Here is a 22,870-nt window from a genome sequence, read left to right on the forward strand (position 1 = left end):
TTTTATGCCTGATTTAGAACAACGCTTCCTCAGCTCTCGTCCCCTAAAGCCCCTACTCTACTTGTGCTATATTGATGACATCTTCATCATCTGGACCCATGGAAAAGAAGCCCTTGAGGAATTCCACCATGATTTCAACAATTTCCATCCCACCATCAACCTCAGCCTGGTCCAGTCCACACAAGAAATCCACTTCCTGGACACTACAGTGCTCATAAACAATGGTCACATAAACACCACCCTATACCGGAAACCTACTGACCGCTGTCCTACCTGCATGCCTCCAGCTTTCACCCTGACCACACCACACGATCCATCGTCTACAGCCAAGCTCTGCGATACAACCGCATTTGCTCCAACCCCTCAGACAGAGACAAACACCTACAAGATCTCTGTCAAGTTTTCTTACAACTACAATACCCACCTGCGGAAGTAAAGAAACAGATTGATAGAGCCAGAAGAGTTCCCAGAAGTTACCTACTACAGGACAGGCCTAACAAAGAAAATAACAGAACGCCACTAGCCGTCACCTTCAGCCCCCAACTAAAACCCCTCCAACGCATTATTAAGGATCTACAACCTATCCTGAAGGCTGACCCAACACTCTCACAAATCTTGGGAGACAGGCCAGTCCTTGCCTACAGACAGCCCCCCAACCTGAAGCAAATACTCACCAACAACCACATACCACACAACAGAACCACTAACCCAGGAACCTATCCTTGCAACAAAGCCCGTTGCCAACTGTGCCCACATATCTATTCAGGGGACACCATCCCAGGGCCTAATCACATCAGCCACACTATCAGAGGCTCGTTCACCTGCACATCCACCAATGTGATATATGCCATCATGTGCCAGCAAGGCCCCTCTGCCATTTACATTTACATTGGCCAAACTGGACAGTCTCTACGTAAAAGAATAAATGGACACAAATCAGATGTCAAGAATTATAACATTCATAAACCAGTCGGAGAACACTTCAATCTCTCTGGTCACGCAATCACAGACATGAAGGTCGCTATCTTAAAACAAAAAAACTTCAAATCCAGACTCCAGCGAGAAACTGCTGAATTGGAATTCATTTGCAAATTGGATACTATTAATTTAGGCTTAAATAGAGACTGGGAGTGGCTAAGTCATTATGCAAGGTAGCCTATTTCCCCTTGTTTTTTCCTACCCATCCCCCTCCAGATGTTCTGGTTTAACTTGGATTTAAACTTGGAGAGTGGTCAGTTTGGATGAGCTATTACCAGCAGGAGAGTGAGTTTGTGTGTGTGGTTTTTGGGAGGGGGGTGAGGGGGTGAGAGAACCTGTATTTGTGCTGGAAATGGCCCAACTTGATGATCACTTTAGATAAGCTATTACCAGCAGGACAGTGGGGTGGGAGGAGGTATTGTTTCATATTCTCTGTGTATATATAAAGTCTGCTGCAGTTTCCACGGTATGCATCCGATGAAGTGAGCTGTAGCTCACGAAAGCTCGTGCTCAAATAAATGGGTGAGTCTCTAAGGTGCCACGAGTCCTCCTGTTCTTTTTCCAGGGAGGAAAGTCACCTGGCGTCACCGCCTCCTGACTCGGAGTCTCAGAGCCTTCAGCACCCCTGCTTCACGTCAGCAAGTCCCCCTGAGCTGGACACCCAAGGGCGACTTGTCGGCCCCCAGGGAGCCATGTCCCCCCACTCCCTTCCCCCGAGTGGCTCCCCCCCAGCACTGTGGAAGCCGGGGGGTTGTTACAGGGCAGCCAACAGGCAGGCGCGGGCCAAAGCGGGGCCCCCCGCTGCTTTCCAGCAGACCCTGAAATCTTTGGATTGTTTCATGACGAGCAGGATCGTTCCTGGTTTTTATTGTTTTCTCCGGAGTCTGGACCTTGACGGTGCCTCGGCCGAGGCGTCGGGGCCGGAGAGGAAGGAACGGGCTCCCCGCCCCCCAGCGGCCGCCCCGGGAGCCCAGCACCGAGCGGGCCTCGCCCGGAGAGCGGGACGGCCGGGTCGGGCCGCGGCCACGGCGTGCGCGCCGCGATGCCTGATGGGAAATGGAGGGTCACCCGCGGGGCCCGGCTTCGCCCCCCCGCCCCGGCCGCGCGGCCCGTTCCGAAGGTGGGGGGAGCGTCGCGCGCTGTGACATCATCTCGGCGCGACAGCGACGGGGCGGGAGCGGAGCCTGCGGGGTGACGTACGTGTGCACGCTGCGTCTCCCAGCGTGCCCGGGGCCGCGCGGTGGCTGACGGGAGTAGTCCCCAGGCAGCGACTTCCCGCGGGGGCCGACGGGAAAAGCGGCCGCGAGACGCGGGCGCGCACGGCGCAGGCGCGCTACGGCTCGGTCTCCACAGCGCCGGCGGGACTCGACCCGCTGCCGCGCTACGGCGGCCCGTGAGGCCCGGATCCGGGGGGTTCAGCCGGCGTGCGCGGGAGCGGGGGGAGGAGCCCGGCCGGGCCTGGCAGCGCCGCCCCTCCGCCACGTAGCCGCGCGCCGGCCGCGAGAGGGGGCCGGGGTCGAGGCCGCCCTGATCCGGCGGCGGGAGCGGGGCCAGCCACGGCGGGGGCCGCAGCATAAAACCAGCGGCTTTGAATTCCCGACCCCCCCCCACACCCAGAGACCCACAGAGAGACCCCCCCACACCCCCGACACACAGAGACCGAGACCCCCCCCACACACAGACCCAGAGACAGAGACCCCCCCCACACACACACCCCCACAGACCCAGAGACCCCCCCACACACAGAGACCCACACACAGAGACCCCCACACACACACAGAGACCCGCACACACGTCCTGTGAACCGGGAGTTCTCGGCTATTTCTTAAACCACGGGCAATTAGCAGCAAGATTTGAGGAGTCCCTGAACCAGTTAATATCCAAGAATAACAATTACTGCAACCCAATCAAGTAATTTTCATAGTGTGTGTACATATAGACACACACACACACATATATTGGGGCTGTCAAGCGATTAAAAAAAATCACGATTAACTGTGTGGTTGTACAACAATAGAATACCATTTACTTTAAATATTTGGCATGCTTACATTTTCAAATATATTAATTTTAATTACAACACAATACGAAGTGTACAGTCCTCAATTTATATTTATTTTTGATTACAAATATTTGCTCTGTAAAAAAACAAAAAAATTGTAAAGATTCTTAAACCTTGGGCCGAGCGCTGTTGCTGTTTTTAGAAATCTCACATTGGTACCTTCTTTGCGTTTTGTCAAATCTGCTGTGAAAGTGTTCTTAAAAGGAATATGTGCTGGGTCATCTTCCAAGACTGCAGTAACATGAAACATATGCAGAATGCAGGTAAAATAGAGCAGGAGACCTACAATTCTCCCCCCAAGGAGTACAGTCACAAATTTAATTGATGTCTTATTTTTTTAACGAGCATCATCAGCATGGAAATATGTCCTCTGGAATGGTGGCCGAAGCATGAAGGGGCATACGAATGTTTAGCATATCTGGCATATCTTGCAACGCCGGCTACAAAAGTGCCATGGGAACGCCTGTTCTCACTTTCAGGTGACATTGTAAATAAGAAGCAGGCAACAGTATCTCCTGTCAGTTGTAAACAAACTTTTGTCTTAGCGATTGGCAGAATAAGAAGTAGGACTGAGTGGACTTGTAGGCGCTAAAGTTTTAAACTGTTTTGTTTTTGAGTGCAGTGATGCAATCAGAAAAAACCCAACTGCATTTGTTACACTTTCACAAGAAAGAGTTTGCACTTCAGTACTTGTATGAGGTGAATTGAAAAATACTATTTTTTTGGTTTTATCATTTTTACAGAGCATATATTTGTAATAAAAAAAAAATAATATAAAGTGAGCACTCTGCACTTTGTGTTCTGTGTTGTAATTGAAATCAGTATTGAAAATGGATCAAAAAATATATAATAAATTGCAACTGGTATTCTATTGTTATAAGCGTGATTAATCGCGATTGATTTTTTTGAGTTAATCGTGTGAGATAACTGTGATTGACAGCCTTAACGTACATATATAAAATAATACCAAATCCTCAGAACACCAATATAATGGGGAAACTAATTCCTACCTTAAAATGACAAGTGATTTTATGTACTCATGTGGCACTTGTTGGCATTGCCCTAGCAACAAAGCTATTGAAACAGAAAAGCAGGCAGGGTGCGGCAGTGAGGCTGATGCCTAGCAGGGCTACCGGGGGGAAAAAAAAATGTTTTCATTTTGCCTGTGCTCCTAAGAGGTTGAAAGTTACCTAAACCCCAAAGCATAAAAGTGGGAGTGGGGGCAGGTGCTTTGAAACTTCCATTCCCAGGATCGCCATGGCACATGGGTCATGAGAGACAGAGTCTACAGGCGCCAGGGCAGGGCTTGCAACTAAACTCCCATGTTTCCCTCAGGATTTTCAAACTACACTGGACCCTCACTAGAATGTGGGATTTGGGATCCATGCCAAATCCCCCATTCTAGCGGGTACTGCATTACAGTGGGGACCGCGTTACAATGACAGTTAATGACGGTTACTAAATTTGGGATCCGCAACCACGTTTTATCAGAATTTGTGTTATATAGACGCGTGTTCTAGCGAGGGTCCGGTGTATAACTTTCAGGTTCTCGTCTCTGTTAACTCAGGCTATGTCTACCCTATAGCATTTACAGCGGCACAGCTGCAGTGGGCTAGCCCCTTGTTCTGTGTTTGGGAGTGGCGGGGATTCCTTCATGGTCTTTTTCCTCTTTCAGGTGCTTTCAAGGGTCATCATGGTGCACCTTGGTAAGTGCAGACAGGGCTTGTTAAGGGTTGCGTGCACACCATGTTGTACTGACAGACCCCAGTTTCTGCATCCCTCTAAATCAATCACAGTTAGTGGAGAATGTGCAGCCTTCACCGCTGAACTCTCTTAAGGGTTGGTAGAGCAAATCTGTCATCTTTATTGTAAATAAATTGCTGTAAGACCTCAATCTTCTGGCAAGGTACAGACTTCGATTCCATCATGAAGAATAATCTATTGTTGCTGCGTAAGGGCAGGTTACAGCAGTTTTCTTGAGCACATGTCACAAAACCGGTTGAAAAACTTCTAGGTAACTCAGGGTATGTCTACACTACGAAATTAGGTCGAATTTATAGAAGTCGGTTTTTTAGAAATCGGTTTTATATATTCGAGTGTGTGTGTCCCCACAGAAAATGCTCTAAGGGCATTAAGTGCATTAACTCGGCGGAGCGCTTCCACAGTACCGAGGCAAGCGTCGACTTCCGGAGCGTTGCACTGTGGATAGCTATCCCACAGTTCCTGCAGTCTCCGCTGCCCATTGGAATTCTGGGTTGATATCCCAATGCCTGATGGGGCTAAAACATTGTCGCGGGTGGTTCTGGGTACATATCGTCAGGCCCCCGTTCCCTCCCTCCCCCCGTGAAAGCAAGGGCAGACAATCATTTCGCGCCTTTTTTCCTGAGTTACCTGTGCAGACGCCATACCACGGCAAGCATGGAGCTCGCTCAGGTAACCGTCACCCTATGTCTCCTGGGTGCTGGCAGACGTGGTACGGCATTGCTACACAGTAGCAGCAACCCCTTGCCTTGTGGCAGCAGACGGTACAATACGACTGGTAGCCGTCATCGTCATGTCTGAGGTGCTCCTGGTCGCCTCTGTGAGGTCGATCAGGAGCGCCTGGGCAGACATGGGCGCAGGGACTAAATTTGGAGTGACTTGATCCGGTCATTCTCTTTAGTCCTGCAGTCAGTCCTATTGAACCGTCTTATGGTAAACGGGCAGGCGATACGGACTGCTAGCAGTCGTACTGTACCATCTTCTGCCGAGCAGCCATGAGATGTGGATGGCATGCAGTCCTTCTGCACCGTCTGCTGCCAGCCAAAGATGTAAAAGATAGATGGAGTGGATCAAAACAAGAAATAGACCAGATTTGCTTCCCCCGCTCCCCTGTCTAGGGGACTCATTCTTCTAGATCACACTGCAGTCACTTACAGAGAAGGTGCAGCGAGATAAATCTAGCCATGTATCAATCAGAGGCCAGGCTAACCTTCTTGTTCCAATAACGACAATAACTTAGGTGCACCATTTCTTATTGGAACCCTCCGTGAAGTCCTGCCTGAAGTACTCCTTGATGTAAAGCCACCCCCTTTGTTGATTTTAGCTCCCTGAAGCCAACCCTGTAAGCGCCCCTCCCAGCGTCAGAGCAATGGCAAACAATCGGGCATCTGAGAGTGCTGTCCAGAGCACTCACAATGGAGCACTCTGATGGGGCTAAAACATTGTCGCGGGTGGTTCTGGGTACGTGTCGTCAGGCCCCCGTTCCCTCCCTCCCTCCGTGAAAGCAAGGGCAGACAATCGTTTCGCCCCTTTTTTCATGAGTTACCTGTGCAGACACCATACCACAGCAAGCATGGAGCCAGCTCAGGTAACCGTCACCCTATGTCTCCTGGGTGCTGGCAGACGCGGTACGGCTTTGCTGCACTGTAGCAGCAACCCATTGCCTTCTGGCAGCAGACGGTGCAATACGATTGGTAGTCGTCCTCGTCGTGTCCGAGGTGCTCCTGGCCACGTCAGCTGGGAGCGCCTGGGCAGACATGGGCGCAGGGACTAAATTTGGAGTGACTTGACCAGGTCATTCTCTTTAGTCCTGCAGTCCTATTGAACCATCTTATGGTGAGCGGGCAGGCGATACGGACTGCTAGCAGTCGTACTGTACCATCTTCTGCCAGGCAGGCAAGAGATGAAGATGGCTAGCAGTCGTACTGTACCATCTTCTGCCAAGCAGCCATGAGATGTGGATGGCATGCAGTCCTTCTGCACCGTCTGCTACCAGCCAAAGATGTAAAAGATAGATGGAGTGGGTCAGAACAAGAAATAGACCAGATTTGTTTTGTACTCATTTTCCTCCTCCCCTGTCTAGATCACACTGCAGTCACTCACAGAGAAGGTGCAGTGAGGTAAATCTAGCCATGTATAAAACAGAGGCCAGGCTAACCTCCTTGTTCCAATAACAACGATAACTTAGGTGCACCATTTCTTATTGGAACCCTCTGTGCAGTCCTGCCTGAAATACTCCTTGATGTACAGGCACCCCCTTTGTTGATTTTAGCTCCCTGAAGCCAACCCTGTAAGCCGTGTCGTCAGTCGCCCCTCCCTCCGTCAGAGCAACGGCAGACAATCGTTCCGCGCCTTTTTTCTGTGCGGACGCCATACCACAGCAAGCATGGAGGCCGCTGAGCTCATTTTGGCAATTAGGAGCAATCAACCACCACACGCATTATCCAGCAGTATATGCAGCACCAGAACATGGCAACGCGATACCGGGCGAGGAGGCGACGTCAGCGCGGTCCCGTGAGTGATCAGGACATGGACACAGATTTCTCTGAAAGCATGGGCCCTGACAATGCATGCATCATGGTGCTAATGGGGCAGGTTCATGCTGTGGAATGCCGATTCTGGGCTCGGGAAACAAGCACAGATTGGTGGGACCGCATAGTGTTGCAGGTCTGGGACGATTCCCAGTGGCTGCGAAACTTTCGCATGCGTAAGGGCACTTTCATGGAACTTTGTGACTTGCTTTCCCCTGCCCTGAAGCGCATGAATACCAGGATGAGAGCAGCCCTCACAGTTGAGAAGCGAGTGGCGATAGCCCTGTGGAAGCTTGCAACGCCAGACAGCTACCGGTCAGTTGGGAATCAATTTGGAGTGGGCAAATCTACTGTGGGGGCTGCTGTGATGCAAGTAGCTCACGCAATCAAAGATCTGCTGATATCAAGGGTAGTGACCCTGGGAAATGTGCAGGTCATAGTGGATGGCTTTGCTGCAATGGGATTCCCTAACTGTGGTGGGGCCATAGACGGAACCCATATCCCTATCTTGGCACCAGAGCACCAAGCCGCCGAGTACATAAACCGCAAGGGGTACTTTTCGATAGTGCTGCAAGCTCTGGTGGATCACAAGGGACGTTTTACCAACATCAACATGGGATGGCCGGGAAAGGTGCATGACGCTCGCATCTTCAGGAACTCTGGTCTGTTTCAAAAGCTGCAGGAAGGGACTTTATTCCCAGACCAGAAAATAACTGTTGGGGATGTTGAAATGCCTATATGTATCCTTGGGGACCCAGCCTACCCCTTAATGCCATGGCTCATGAAGCCGTACACAGGCAGCCTGGACAGTGGTCAGGAGCTGTTCAACTACAGGCTGAGCAAGTGCAGAATGGTGGTAGAATGTGCATTTGGACGTTTAAAGGCGCGCTGGCGCATTTTACTGACTCGCTTAGACCTCAGCGAAACCAATATTCCCACTGTTATTACTGCTTGCTGTGTGCTCCACAATATCTGTGAGAGTAAGGGGGAGACATTTATGGCGGGGTGGGAGGCTGAGGCAAATCGCCTGGCTGCTGGTTACGCGCAGCCAGACACCAGGGCGGTTAGAAGAGCACAGGAGGGCGCGGTACGCATCAGAGAAGCTTTGAAAACCAGTTTCATGACTGGCCAGGCTACGGTGTGAAAGTTCTGTTTGTTTCTCCTTGATGAAACCCCCCGCCCCTTGGTTCACTCTACTTGCCTGTAAGGTAACCACCCTCCCCTCCTCCCTTTAATCACCGCTTGCAGAGGCAATAAAGTCATTGCTGCTTCACAGTCATGCATTCGTTATTCATTCATCACACAAATAGGGAGATGACTACCAAGGTATCCCAGGAGGGGTGGTGGAGGAGGGAAGGAAAATGCCACACAGCACTTTAAGCACAGCACTTTAAAAGTTTACAACTTTAAAATTTATTGAATGACAGCCTTCTTTTTTTGGGGCAATCCTCTGTGGTGGAGTGGCTGGTTGGCCGGAGGCCCCCCCACCGCATTCTTGGGCGTCTGGGTGTGGAGGCTATGGAACTTGGGGAGGAGGGCGGTTGGTTACAGAGGGGCAGCAGTGGCAGTCTGTGCTCCAGCTGCCTTTGCTGCAGCTCAACCATACACTGGAGCATTCTGGTTTGGTCCTGCAGCAGCCTCAGCATTGAATCCTGCCTCCTCTCATCACGCTGCCGCCACATTTGAGCTTCAGCCCTGTCTTCAGCCCACCACTTACTCTCTTCAGCCCGCCACTTACTCTCTTCAGCCCGCCACCTCTCCTCCCGGTCATTTTGTGCTTTCCTGCACTCTGACATTATTTGCCTTCACGCATTCGTCTGTGCTCTGTCAGTGTGGGAGGACAGCATGAGCTCGGAGAACATTTCATCGCGAGTGCGTTTTTTCTTTCTTTCTAAGCTTCACTAGCCTCTGGGAAGGAGAAGATCCTGTGATCATTGAAGCACATGCAGCTGGTGGAGAAAAAAAAAGGGACAGCGGTATTTAAAAAGACACATTTTATAAAACAGTCGCTACACTCTTTCAGGGTAAACCTTGCTGTTAACATTACATACATAGCACATGTGCTTTCGTTACAAGGTCGCATTTTGCCTCCTCCCACCGCGTGACTACCCCCTCAACCTTCCCCCCTCCCTGTGGCTAACAGCGGGGAACATTTCTGTTCAGCCACAGGCAAACAGCCCAGCAGGAACGGGCACCTCTGAGTGTCCCTGAAGAAAAGCACTCTATTTCAACCAGGTGACCATGAATTATAGCTCACTCTCCTGAGGATAACACAGAGAGAGAAAGAACGGATTTTGGTTGAATGCCAGCAAACATACACTGCAATGCTTTGTTCTACAGTGATTCCCGAGTACGTGTTACTGGCCTGGAGTGGTAAAGTGTCCTACCATGAAGGACGAAATAAGGCTGCCCTCCCCAGAAACCTTTTGCAAAGGCTTTAGGACTACATCTAGGAGAACCGCAAATGCCAGGGCAAAGTAATCCTTTCACATGCTTGCTTTTAAACCATGTATAGCATTTTAAAAGGTACACTCACCAGAGGTCCCTTCTCCGCCTGCTGGGTCCAGGAGGCAGCCTTGGGTGGGTTCGGGGGGTACAGGCTCCAGGTCTAGGGTGAGAAACAGTTCCTGGCTGTCGGGAAAACCGGTTTCTCCGCTTGCTTGCTGTGAGCTATCTACAAACTCCTCATCATCATCATCTTCTTCGTCCCCAAAACCTGCTTCCGTATTGCCTCCATCTCCATTGAAGGAGTCAAACAACACGGCTGGGGTAGTGGTGGCTGAACCCCCTAAAATGGCATGCAGCTCATCATAGAAGTGGCATGTTTGGGGCTCTGACCCAGAGCGGCTGTTCGCCTCTCTGGTTTTCTGGTAGGCTTGCCTCAGCTCCTTCAGTTTCACGCGGCACTGCTTCAGGTCCCTGTTATGGCCTCTGTCCTTCATGCCCTGGGAGATTTTCACAAAGGTTTTGGCATTTCGAAAACTGGAACGGAGTTCTGATAGCACGGATTCCTCTCCCCAAACAGCGATCAGATCCCGTACCTCCCGTTCGGTCCATGCTGGAGCTCTTTTGCGATTCTGGGACTCCATCATGGTCACCTGTGCTGATGAGCTCTGCATGGTCACCTGCAGCTTGCCACGCTGGCCAAACAGGAAATGAGATTCAAAAGTTCGCGGTTCTTTTCCTGTCTACCTGGCCAGTGCATCTGAGTTGAGAGTGCTGTCCAGAGCGGTCAGAATGGAGCACTCTGGGATAGCTCCCGGAGGCCAATACCATCGAATTGTGTCCACAGTACCCCAAATTCGAGCCGGGAACGTCGATTTAAGCGCTAATCCACTTGTCAGGGGTGGAGTAAGGAAATCGATTTTAAGAGCCCTTTAAGTCGAAATAAAGGGCTTCACTGTGTGGACGGGTGCAGGTTTAAATCGATTTAACGTTGCTAAATTCGACCTAAAGTCCTAGTGTAGACCAGGGCTTGGTGTGTTTTCCAATCTCAGCTATTTGCTTATTTCTCTTAAAAGACAATAGGTTTTCCTTGGTGATCCTCCGCATACTTGGAGTACCAAAGACTCTTTCTTCATTTCTTTGCATGAATCCTTGAGAATATGTATATATGCAATCACCCTTCTTTTGGCCACAGGAAATGGGATGTTTCAGAGTAGCAGCCTTGTTAGTCTGTATCCGGAAAAAGAACGGGAGGACTTGCGGCACCTTAGAGACTAATAAATTCAATTAAGCATAAGCTTTCATGGGCTACAGCTCACTTCATCAGATGAATAGAATGGAACATATAGTAAGAAGATCTATCTACACATACAGAGAATCATGAAAAGGTGGGAGTTGCCATACAAACTGTAAAAGGCTGATGAGCTATAATTTGTTAGTCTCTAAGGTGTCACAAGTACTCCTGTTCTTTTTGAGGAAATGGGAACGGGTCTCATTTATGGAGAGGCTGAGCTGGCCAAGACAGCAGTAAAAGGCACTTCAAGCCACTAGAGGGTTAGTGAGACAGACAATTACTCTCACTTCTTAAAAGTCTCATTAACTATTGGAACAGTTGACCCAGGGTTGTCGTGAATTCTCCATCACTGACAATTTAACTTGAGATTGCATGTTTTTCTGAAATATATATGCTAAGAATTATTTTGGGGAAGTTCTATAGCATGTGTTATATAGGAAGTCAGACGAGATAATCACAGCGCTCCCTTCTAGCCTTTGAATCTGTGCGTCTAGAACAGTCATATTGCAACTCCAGCTATAAATATCAATAATCTTCCTTTCAGGTCTTTCTGGATTTTTCCCATTGCATCCTATGACAATCACAAATGCAGAAAGATTAAGGAAGAGAAGAGCCTTGAAAGCCATAACAGCTTCTGAGGAAGAAACTCCAGGTGACTGATAACATCTAACTGAACTGAATTACTCAAAAGATTACTGTACAGACAATGATCAGAACAGTGTGCCAACTAAAAAGGACAATATATTTACTACAGGCAAAAAAATGATAGTGGATGTGAATTATTTCATAAGAACATTAAAGTATTTTGAAGCTTTAGGAGTCCTCAGACAAGGATTCTGATTGTCCTCATTTGTTAATTACTTCTTATTTTTCACAAATTATTAATCTTTCATGTTTGTCAAACTGCAATTACTTAGGCCCAGATCCACCAAGGTAAAATTTAGGCTCCTAAATTCCACTGAAATCCAATGGAAGTCAAGAACGAAAATACCTTTGTGGATCTGGGCCTTCCAGATTACAGCATTCATACAAACTGAATACAAACTCCCGTTTTCTAAATAGCTCTATTGTGGAGGTAGAGAGAGTGTTACTGACTGTCGTAAGAGTCTAATGTATAGGAAGTTGTGCTGGATCAACGAACAGGTGAGGATGCACCTGGAGGCTTCCCTCTAAACGTCACCTTATCATTACTTAAGACAAGCCACAGTTGGTTTTTAATTTTACAGTGAACTATTTCAAGATTTTTGTTAGAAGAGGGACACTCAGACCTGGCCACTGTTGCTTCTTTATTTTCACCCAATGAAGCCGCAAATAGTGTAAGCGGCAGAAAATCCTTTTTTCGGTGCAGGGGTGCAGCACAGAATGTGACACGAATTACTTAACCACACTACTGTTCTTCCAGAAGGTATCCCACAGAACATGACCACTCTACACATAGCAAATACTTGGATGGTTTTATACCTTTCTCCCTGAACAGTATTTGATCAAACATTATACATGTGTCCAGCTAAAACAATAATTTAAAAAACCAGGAATTACTACATGATGTTCATAGATGATCAGCCACCCATAGCAGCCATTCATATTCCAGCGTGTTAAGCACAATAAGAATTGAGCTATGTTCAGAGGCAGACGGCTATCCCTGTTACTTGGAGGAACTCGCACATCATTCATTCTAGAGTCTTCCATCCACATTCTAACTCGCTTAAATGTCTTAGGTAAGACTTGTACCATCCCCGAAGATCACCAACCTCAGACTCTGGTAGACCAAACAAAGCCACTGAGTTTGAGTCACAGAACCATCACCCCAAAAGCCTTAATGCCAATTAGTGCAAATCTCAGAATTGATGATGGGGAGCACATGAGATCTTTCTCAGCCCACGCAGTGCAGCGCATCACCCCTTTTAAAGCACTCGACGTAACAAAGCTGAGACATGCTCACTGGACGATCACAGTATCCTGCTTATTTAAGAAGAGCACAATACAATAGACCACTCTAGTGCTGACAAAAATGTCGCCTTCCTCAGCTGTTGCTCCAAGATGGCAATCTGCTGCTGTTCCTGCATGTGAGGAAGTTGGTGGGGCTCAAAAGGAGGGCAGCTCACAGCAAGAGAAATGGCTGAGAAGAGCTAGGCAAGTTAGAGGCACTTGAGATTCATTGCCGGCCTGTGTGTTGCTCCCTTGGCAGCACACCCATAAGGGTGCGGGGAGAACCATGGAAACTCAGCCAGCTCTCACTTGCCAGGCAGCTGGGAATTGGTTACATTTTTAATGGAGAAGTAAAATCTGAGCAAATGTATACATGGAACCAAAGAAAAATAAGATATTTTGGGTGATACCTGAAGTCCTGCCTGAAAAGGTTCAGGCAGACATGGCTGGTTTGGATTTTGCCTATTAGTACATTTAAACCAGGGGTTCTCCGAACACATTTTTTGGTGGCCTCGGACTGTGACCCACCAATTCTTCCTGGTGGCCGCACTGACACTTTTCCCTAAAATACGTAACTGTAGGAAAAACAAATAAATATGCACAGACACGTGTCCAAATCCTTGTAATTTATTGATGTAGGGTTTTTTCAGACTCACAAATAATATGAAAAATTATATTCGTATGTTGAATATTGCTTTTCGCAGCACACTCAGTAGCTAGCTGGGAGTTTGTGAAAAGTGATATTAACAAACATACAAGTATCACTTTTCACAGCCTCCCAGGTAGCTAGTCAGTGTGCTGTGAAAAGTGATACTTGCATGTTTCTTTGTTTCGCTTTTCTCAGCGAGCCCCAGGTTTGGAGAGGGAGGCAGCAGGGATCTGGGGCAATGGGGGGGATAGAGGTGGAACCAGGGAAGGCAGTGGGGGCTGGGGGCGATAAATGGGGGTTCGGGGAGGCGTCGGGGAGAACGGTGAGCCCTGCTGCCATATGGCTGGAGCTGGGAGGCAGCACCCCCAGGGTCCAGAGCGAGCGGCTGGAGCCCAGGGTTGGTGGCGGCTGCTGCTGAGCAGCTGGAGGTGTGGATCAACACCCACCACCCCGGGGCTGGGGCTGGGGTTAGGGAGCGGGGTGAGGGCTGGGGGGTCGGTGCCAGAGCCCGGAGCCAGCACTTGCTGCTGCACAGCCAGGGGTTAGCGCTCAGGGCCAAGGTCACGTGGCCGGAGCCTGGGTCAGAGCCCGGGGCTCGAGCCGTGCAGCTGAAGCCCTGCGGCCAGGTTCTCACCCAGGGCTGAAGCCCAAGCCCCAACGTGCCCTGCCCACCCCACAGGTGAGTCAAGAACTCACCTGGCTCCTGCAGCATTGTGCCCCACCTGTCTCCAGAGGCGGTGCATGGTGGCTCATGCAGGAGCACCAGGGAGGGAAGGGGAGAGGCTGATGCTTTGGCCTCTCCACCACTGCCCAGGAGGCTGTTAGGCCTGCACAAAAAGCCCCTGTTGGCCGCATGCGAGAAATGCTGAGTTAAACTCACTTCCATGCTGTCAAAACCTTTGCCATTGTACCTCCTAACTGCTGCTTGCTCAGGTCAGAGTGTACTTAAGGGTTAAGTGAAGCGCTGCTGTAAGAATAAGCTTCGTGTCCTTTAAGGAAACCAAGACAGAAAAAAATACTGATGATTTTTAATATTTTTTCTTTATCTAAAAAAATTAATGAAACAATATAGAAAATTCTATTAAAGACACCTTTTGCATTTTACAGATTTGTAGTATGCAAAATTTGATTTTATGTAATGCCCATCCCCATATATATTCCAGATTAGTATAAACAAGACATGATTTCCCTGGTAACTGGGACCAGTTTTTATTCTGTCTCCTCAAATTTAAAAGTTCATTTGTATGTAGGCTTCGGAAAGAGTTCCTTTCTCATTTCTAAACACAAAACACGTTTTTCTTTTCTGGATTTCTCGGCCTCAAATACAAGGAGGTGGGTCTGCAGGGTTGCTTCTGGACCAGTCTGAATGAGGGATGGTTTATTCTCCTGTTTAAAAAAACAAAATTATTTCTAGTGTTACAGGAATAAAAGACAGAGAAGTCTGGTTTATAAAGCTGGATCTCTACATCCCTCTCCCAAAAGGACTGCATGATCAGGCTCAAGGGAGTATTCAGAAATAAATTGTTTATCATCCCTTTAATTGAGTTATACCAAAGCAAGAGTTAGACAGTGGTTGGGCAATCACCATACAGTTAAATGGAGTAAATATTAATTAGAATGTTACTGCCAATAAAGACAGGTGACTCAGTAGTAAAGCTTTGATAATTAGGGGAGGCAACATTGTCTAGTAATAACTGGCTGAACGAAGAGAGGTCCTACACTCAACAGTCACTCCCATGTTGGAGGAATCTCAACTACAAAGCTGAACAATCATCTTCCCAAAATAATTTTAAAATGGTGACACCCCCAATGACTTATCTCTCAGACAGAAAGAAAAGAAATAATGGTGGGGAGAAAAGGGGACCCTGGTCTGGGGAGAGGAGGTATACAGAAGTTCTGTGTGGAAGGGGAAGGTCGGAGGGCACACAGAGCCCCAGCCTGGGGGAGATGAAGAAACATGGGACAGAGCCTGTGACATGAAAGAGGGGTGAGCAGCTGCAGGGAATCTGTGAAACAGAGAGGATGGGAGGGTGGCACATGGGGGGGAAGGGAATGGGGGGCAGCCAGGAGCCCTCAGTGTCTGCAATGAGTACAGCCTACAGGAGCATTGAAGTGTGAGAGGGCCAAGTTCATAATACTTTGCATGTCTAAAATGACTTTTATCACTGTCTCAAAGAACTTTAAAAATGCAGATTATTTCTTCCCATTTACAAATAAACTCTCTTGCCATGGTTTTCTGGAGAGAGCTGCAGAGTCAGAGTATTAGCTCTGTTTCTGGCTCATGACCAGAACAGATAATCTGTCAACATTTGCTTTACGTGCACGTCGCATTCAGGGGTGGGGTTCTGGGAAGGGATCAGGAGCGATGCTTATATGCCTCAATCGGCCAGTAGCAGATTTTGGAAGTAAAAGATGTCTGACAGAGGCAGGGTTCGGTATGAACCTAGCTCTCAGGTAAAGCCTGGCCCCTTCTTGGTGGCTGGAGAGCATTCTTTCTTAAAAGACCTAGTCTTGGACTGCAAAGGTGTGGAGTAGCATTTAAGGAGCACTGACAGGGGATGCATACTGCCTACTGCCAAGGAGCTCAGCTGCACGGGGCTCACTGCACACCACTATACAGCGGAGATCTGGAACTTGATCAGTGGATCCTTTGCGTTCTCTTAAATAGTAGGGATGAATATTCCCTCCACTGCAGGAATTACTGGGTAAAATCATATCGTTGGTGTAATGCAGGAAGTCAGATTAAAAAACTCACATTAGTCCTGTCCATGGAATCACAGCACTGGAAGGCCCGTCCTAGTCCCGTCCCCTGCACTCAAGGCAGGACTAAGTACAGTAGAACCTCAAAAATACGAACACCAGAGTTACAGACGGACCCGTCAGCCAGACACCACGTGGCCCCAGAAGTACGCAGTCAGGCAGCAGCGGAGACGAAAAACAAAAAACCCAACAAATACTGAGCTGTGCCGGCATGGCATCGTCCAGTTCGGCACATCGGGGCTGCCTGTCCCCACCCCCACCCACGACTTGCCACGCGGAAGGCCAGCCACGTACAGGTGAAGACGCTGAGGTTCACGGGCACAGCTGTGAGCTCCCGAGAAGGAGTGCTGGGGTCTGCACTAGCCACAGGGGCTGTTTCCCGCCTCTGGCTGGGAGGGGGACAAGCCTGCAACCTTAGTCTCAGTCCAGGAAAGAAGCTCCCTGAGCTGCTGCTGGAACCTGGCCGCGAGCGTCAGCTGCTGGAGCCCGAACTCCTGCCCGCCTGCCGCGCTCTGGAGGAGCGGCTGCGTTTGAAAGGGCCCCGGCCTGCACTGCGCACCCACTGGTGCCAAAGCGCCCCCGGGTGCCTCACGCATCACCCTTGCAGTCAGGGGGCGAGAATCAGAAACTTGCCGGGCAGCCGCTGCAGAGTGTGAGCCCCCGTTCCGAGCACTCCGCCCTGAGGAGCAGCCCATAACGGCTTGGGCAAAGTTACCAACAACCTCCATTCCCGAGGTCTCCGTAATTCTCCTGTATTATCTAGACCAGGGGCTGTCAACAGGCGAACCACGGGCCAAATCCGGGTTGCCAGACGCTTTTGAACGGACCCCGCAAACTTGTTATTTACATATTATCGTTATTATTAGTTTTTTAAATGATTTTCTCTGCAGTCTGGCCCCTGACTGTACATTGATGAAGAATTTGGACTTGACAAAAAATAATTGACTACCCCTCATCTAGACCATCCCTGAGCGGTGACTGTCGATCCTGCTAAGAACCTACAATGACAGAGATTCCACAACCTCCCTAGGTAATTTGTTCCAGAGCTTAACTATGCTGGCAGGAAGTTTTTCCTAACGTCCAACCTAAACCTCCCTCGCTGCAATTTCAGCCCATTGCTTCTTGTCCTGTCCTCAGAGATTCACAAGAACAATTTTTCTCCCTCCTCCTTCTAACCACCTTTTATGTACTTGAAAACTGTTCTCATGTCCCCTCTCAGTCTTCTCTTCTCCAGACTAAACAAACCCAGTTCTTTCAACCTTTTCTCGTCGATCATGTTTTCTAGACCAGCGGTTCTCAACAGGGGGTTCGTGGCCCACTGGGGGTCCATGAACCCTTTCAGGGGGGCTGCAGGGCCCCGTGGCTAAAATCCAAAGCCCGAACCCCAGCACCTCCCGCAGGGCTGAAGCCGGGAGCAGCAGGGCTGAATTCTGGAGCCCCGAGCCCCGGTGCTCCCCAAGGGACAGAAGCCCTGAGCCCATGGGCAGAGTTGGGGGAACACAGGGGTGTTACACCCCCCCCGAAACTACAGTGCAAGAGCAGGGCAGTCCTGGGGTAGCTCCACACACCCCCTCCACCACCTCCTCTCTCCACCCCCTGGCTAGGTCGGAGGTGGGAAGCCAGAGTCCGGCAGCGTGGGACAGCTGCTGCTCTGACTGGTGCCATGGAGCAGGCAGGCGCAGCGTTGCCTCGTCTCCTGCTGCTGCAGGGGGTTGAAGCTGCTCCCCTTTGCTCGTGCAGCTGGTAAGAGCTGCCTGGGCGGGGGGACCCGGCTGCTTTGTGGCTGGCAGAGCCCTCAGGGTACAGGGAGCGCAGGGGAGCCCTGAGAGCACACAGCCCCTAGCTACCTCCTCCTTGCACCCTGAGCTACCCTCTGCCCACACACAGCCCCTAGCTACCTCCTCCCTGCACCCTGAGCTACCCTCTGCCCACACACAGCCCCTAGCTACCTCCTCCCTGCACCCTGAGCTACCCTCTGCACACAGCCCCTAGCTACCTCCTCCCTGCACCCTGAGCTACTCCCCTGCACACAGCCCCTAGCTACCTCCTCCCTGCACCCTGAGCTACTCCCCTGCACACAGCCCCTAGCTACCTCCTCCCTGCACCCTGAGCTACCCTCTGCCCACACACAGCCCCTAGCTACCTCCTCCCTGCACCCTGAGCTACCCCCCTGCACACAGCCCCTAGCGACCCCCCTCCCTGCACCCTGAGCTACCCTCTGCCCACACACAGCCCCTAGCTACCTCCTCACTGCACCCTGAGCTACCCCCCTGCACACAGCCCCTAGCTGCCCCCCTCCCTGCACCCTGAGCTACCCTCTGCCCACACACAGCCCCTAGCTACCTCCTCCCTGCACCCTGAGCTACCCTCTGCCCACACACAGCCCCTAGCTACCCCCCTCACTGCACCCTGAGCTACCCCCCTGCACACAGCCCCTAGCTATCCCGTTCCCTGCACCTCAAACTTTTTGAGCTGAGCCCCCCCACCTTTGAGTTATAATTTTTGGTTGTAGGCCCCCCCCAAGTCCAGACAGGCGGGTGGCCTGCTGAGTTGAGTCAGGGGGTGGATGTAGCATACCCTTCCCAGACCCCGACGTCGGAGCTGGCTTGAGCCTCACTGGCCCCTGCCCACCCAAAACAGAAGTCAAACTATACCTATGCAAACTTGTTTTCCCCCCTTTCCCCAGCCCAGAGCCTCCCCCTCCCACACTGGGCCCTGGAGATTTTAATGGCATGTTGTGGGTGGCCTCAGAAAGAAAAAGGTTGAGAACCCCTGTTCTAGACCTTTAATCATTTTTGTTACTCTCCTCTGGACCTTCTCCAATTTCTCCACATCCTTCCCGAAATGTGGCGCCCCTACTTAGACACAATACTTTAGCTGAGGCCACATCAGCATGGAGTAGAGCAGAAGAATTACGTCTCGTATCTTGCTTACAACACTCCTGTTAATCCTGCCCAGAATCAGGTTTGCTTTTTTTGCAAGTGTTACACTGTTGACTCATATTTAGCTTGTGGTCCACTCTGACCCCCAGATCCCCTTCCGCAGTACTCCTTCCTAGGCTGTCACGTCCTGCTCTGTATGTGTGCAGCTGACTGTTCTGTCCTAAGGGGAGTACTTTGCATTTGTCCGTATTGAATTTCAGCCTGTGAACTTCAGACCATTTCTCCAGTTTGTGCAGATCATTTTGAATTTTAATCCTATCCTCCAGAGCACTTGCAACCCCTCCCATCTTGGTATCATCCGCAAACTTTATCAGTAAAAAGAAAAGGAGGACGTGTGGCACCTTAGAGACGAACCAATTTATTTGAGCATAAGCTTTCGTGAGCTACAGCTCATTTCATCAGATGCATACTGTGGAAAGTACACAAGATCTTTTTATACACACAAAGCATGAAAAAATGGGTGTTTCCCACTACAAAAGGTTTTCTCTCCCCCCACTCCACTCTCCTGCAGGTAATAGCTTATCTAAAGTGATCACTCTCCTTACAATGTGTATGATAATCAAGGTGGGCCATTTCCAGCACAAATCCAGGGTTTAACAAGAAAGTCTGAGGCGGGGGGGGGGAGGGTAGGAAAAAACAAGGGGAAATAGGTTACCTTGCAGAATGACTTAGCCACTCCCAGTCTCTATTCAAGCCTAAGTTAATTGTATTCAATTTGCAAATGAATTCCAGTTCAACAGTCTCTCGCTGGAGTCTGGATTTGAAGTATTTTTGTTGAAATATCGCAACTTTCATGTCTGTAATCGCGTGACCAGAGAGATTGAAGTGTTCTCCGACTGGTTTATGAATGTTATAATTCTTGACATCTGATTTGGGTCCATATATTCTTTTACGTAGAGACTGTCCAGTTTGGCCAATGTACATGGCAGAGGGGCATTGCTGGCACATGATGGCATATATCACATTGATGGATGTGCAGGTGAACGAGCCTCTGATAGTGTGGCTGATGTGATTAGGCCCTGGGATGGTGTCCCCTGAATAGATATGTGGGCACAGTTGGCAACGGGCTTTGTTGCAAGGATAGGTTCCTGGGTTAGTGGTTCTGTTGTGTGGTGTGTGGTTGTTGGTGAGTATTTGCTTCAGGTTGGGGGGCTGTCTGTAGGCAAGGACTGGCCTGTCTCCCAAGATTTGTGAGAGTGTTGGGTCATCCTTCAGGATAGGTTGTAGATCCTTAATAATGCATTGGAGGGGTTTTAGTTGGGGGCTGAAGGTGACGGCTAGTGGCGTTCTGTTATTTTCTTTGTTAGGCCTGTCCTGTAGTAGGTGACTTTTGGGTACTCTTCTGGCTCTGTCAATCTGTTTCTTCACTTCCGCAGGTGGGTATTGTAGTTGTAAGAAGGCTTGATGGAGATCTTGTAGGTGTTTGTCTCTGTCAGAGGGGTTGGAGCAAATGCGGTTGTATCGCAGAGCTTGGCTGTGGACGATGGATCGTGTGGTGTGGTCAGGGTGAAAGCTGGAGGCATGGAGGTAGGAACAGCGGTCAGTAGGTTTCCGGTACAGGGTGGTGTTTATGTGACCATCGTTTATTAGCACAGTAGTGTCCAGGAAGTGGATCTTAATCGCGTCTCTGCTAAGGCTGCGTCAACACTCCCCCTTGTGTCGGTAGAACTTATGTGGCTCAGGGGTGTGAATAAGCCACCCCCCGAGTGACACAAGTTACACAGACCTAAGCGCCGGTGTGGACAGTGCTATGGTGCTGGGAGAGCTTCTCTTGCCAACATGGCTACGGCTGCTCGTTCAGGGTGGAGAGCTCCCTCCCGTCGGCTTCCAGCCACTCCAGTAGAGACTGCCACTGGGGGCCACGTCACTCACAGCTGTGAGGGCCGAGCTGTTAAGGCGTTGGACTCGAAATCCAATCGGGTTTCCCTGCGCAGGTTCAAATCCTGCTCACTGCGAGACCTGTGTTTTAGCCACACTTGCTCACCAGGGCAATACATCTCCACCGGCCCTGAGACGCTCTCCATACACTCCCCACCCCAGGTAAACCCTGTTCTGCTCCTTTCAGGGGGATGCCTGGGATGGTACCTCACGCTGTGTCCCTGCGGTCTCAGGCCTCTGCCCCTCACCCAGCACCCCCCCGGCTCAGCCCCACCCCTGGGTGCGGCTCCTCTCCAGAGCGTGGAAGGAGCTGAGCACGGGCAGCCCGTATAAAAGGCCAGGGGAGCCTGAGCCTCCCCCAAAAGGCCATCCATGCGGGGGGGAAACGCTGGGGATGTGGGGCGGGTCTCCCATCCGGAGGCCCGTGGGCCCATGGTCAACTTACGAGCGCTGGAAGCGAAGCTCCAGAGAAGTGGGGGCCCCACCTGAACCCTGCTCCCCTCTGCCTCTTAGCCCGATGCCCTGCTCTTGCTCTGCCTCTTCCCATCCCCCCTCCGCCTCCTCCCCCAAAACCTGCACCCCAACCTCCCTCGGCCTTTTCCCCCGCGGCCCCGTCTTCTCATGCCTCTTCCTGTCCTGCTCCACCTCCTTCCCCATGGACCCCCCTGCCCCCCGCTCACCGAAGACAGAGAAAAGGGACGGGTGCCTGGCCCCATGGCCCCCGGTAGCCCCCCTTCGGGGAAAGGGGTGGAGAGGAGCAAGCAGGGGGTGAGTGGAGTCCTGGGGGAAGAGGCGGAGAGGAGCGAGGGGCAGGTAGGGGGACCTCGGGGGCCAGAGGAGTGAACAGTGGGGGGGCGGGGCCTCGGGGGAAGAGGATGACCGGGGGCGGGGCCGCTGTGGCAGGGCCATGCTCTAGGCCCCGGTGGCCCCCCAACTTCTCGGGGTCATCTGAAACCCAGGATGAAGGTGACACAGGGCCTGGTTCCTCTTTGGGCTAAGATTCCATAACACCTCTCCCTTCCTGGCAGTGTGAAGGGGCTGGACAGGGGCATAAAGCCCTCCAGACACGGCCGGAGACAGGGAAAGGGCCGTCAATGCGGAAGAGAATCAGGCCCAGAGTTAGACAAGGGGTGCAGAGAATATTCTGGATTCAGGTCATTGCACTTCGCCCTTGCTCGAAATGCTTCCTGTATTTTCTCCATTTCACTCCCTGACTCTCGGTCTCTGCCCCTTTCCCCGTTTCGTCCTCAGAATTAGCACGTTCAGCCAGTTAATCGCAGCAATCCCGCCATAAGACAGCAGCCTGAAATCTCAGCTCTCCCCCGCCCCTCGCACGAGACCTGCTGCCAGCTGAACTGGAGAAAGAATGGGGAACGTCTCTGGCAGAGGGTGTGAAACAGACACCCGGAAAAGGTGAGCTTTCACAGGGACTGCTGGGCACGCATGGACTGTGGCTGGGGAGGGGGCTGCCAGACCTCCCTCGGGTGACCAGACAGCAAGTGTGAAAAATCGGGACGGGGGTGGGAGGTAATCGGAGCCTATATAAGAAAAAGACCCAAAAATCGGGACTGTCCCTCTAAAATCGGGACACCTGGCCACCCTAGACCTCCCCCACAGACTGCCACTGAGTGAGTGGGGGGC

The 22,870-nt window shown here is 50.7% G+C and overlaps 1 protein-coding gene, 1 long non-coding RNA gene and 1 other non-coding gene across 4 annotated transcripts; 2 read left to right on the forward strand and 1 right to left on the reverse strand.

Moving 5' to 3' along the window:
* The first annotated feature begins 2,245 nt into the window (after positions 1–2,245).
* LOC140895943 (uncharacterized) lies at positions 2,246–22,636 on the forward strand. Of its 2 annotated transcripts, none has more exons than XR_012154398.1 (3): positions 2,246–2,460; positions 4,716–4,746; positions 22,481–22,636. It is a non-coding gene; the product is annotated as an uncharacterized lncRNA (long non-coding RNA). The 2 variants fall into 2 exon arrangements; XR_012154397.1 differs by lacking the exon at positions 22,481–22,636 and adding an exon at positions 11,616–11,925.
* On the reverse strand, positions 8,763–10,452 carry LOC140895345 (myb/SANT-like DNA-binding domain-containing protein 7). The gene is made up of 2 exons (XM_073304783.1): positions 9,869–10,452; positions 8,763–9,281 (listed from the first exon to the last, which is right to left on the reverse strand). Exons 1-2 carry the CDS (start codon positions 10,449–10,451, stop codon positions 9,196–9,198), a joined length of 669 nt encoding a protein of 222 aa, XP_073160884.1. The 5' UTR covers position 10,452; the 3' UTR covers positions 8,763–9,195.
* On the forward strand, positions 21,225–21,306 carry TRNAS-CGA (transfer RNA serine (anticodon CGA)). The gene has a single exon. It is a non-coding gene; the product is annotated as a tRNA-Ser (tRNA).
* Positions 22,637–22,870: the final 234 nt, after the last annotated feature.

The sequence above is a fragment of the Lepidochelys kempii genome, chromosome 11 (assembly GCF_965140265.1).
Source record: "Lepidochelys kempii isolate rLepKem1 chromosome 11, rLepKem1.hap2, whole genome shotgun sequence".
Taxonomy (NCBI): domain Eukaryota; kingdom Metazoa; phylum Chordata; order Testudines; family Cheloniidae; genus Lepidochelys; species Lepidochelys kempii.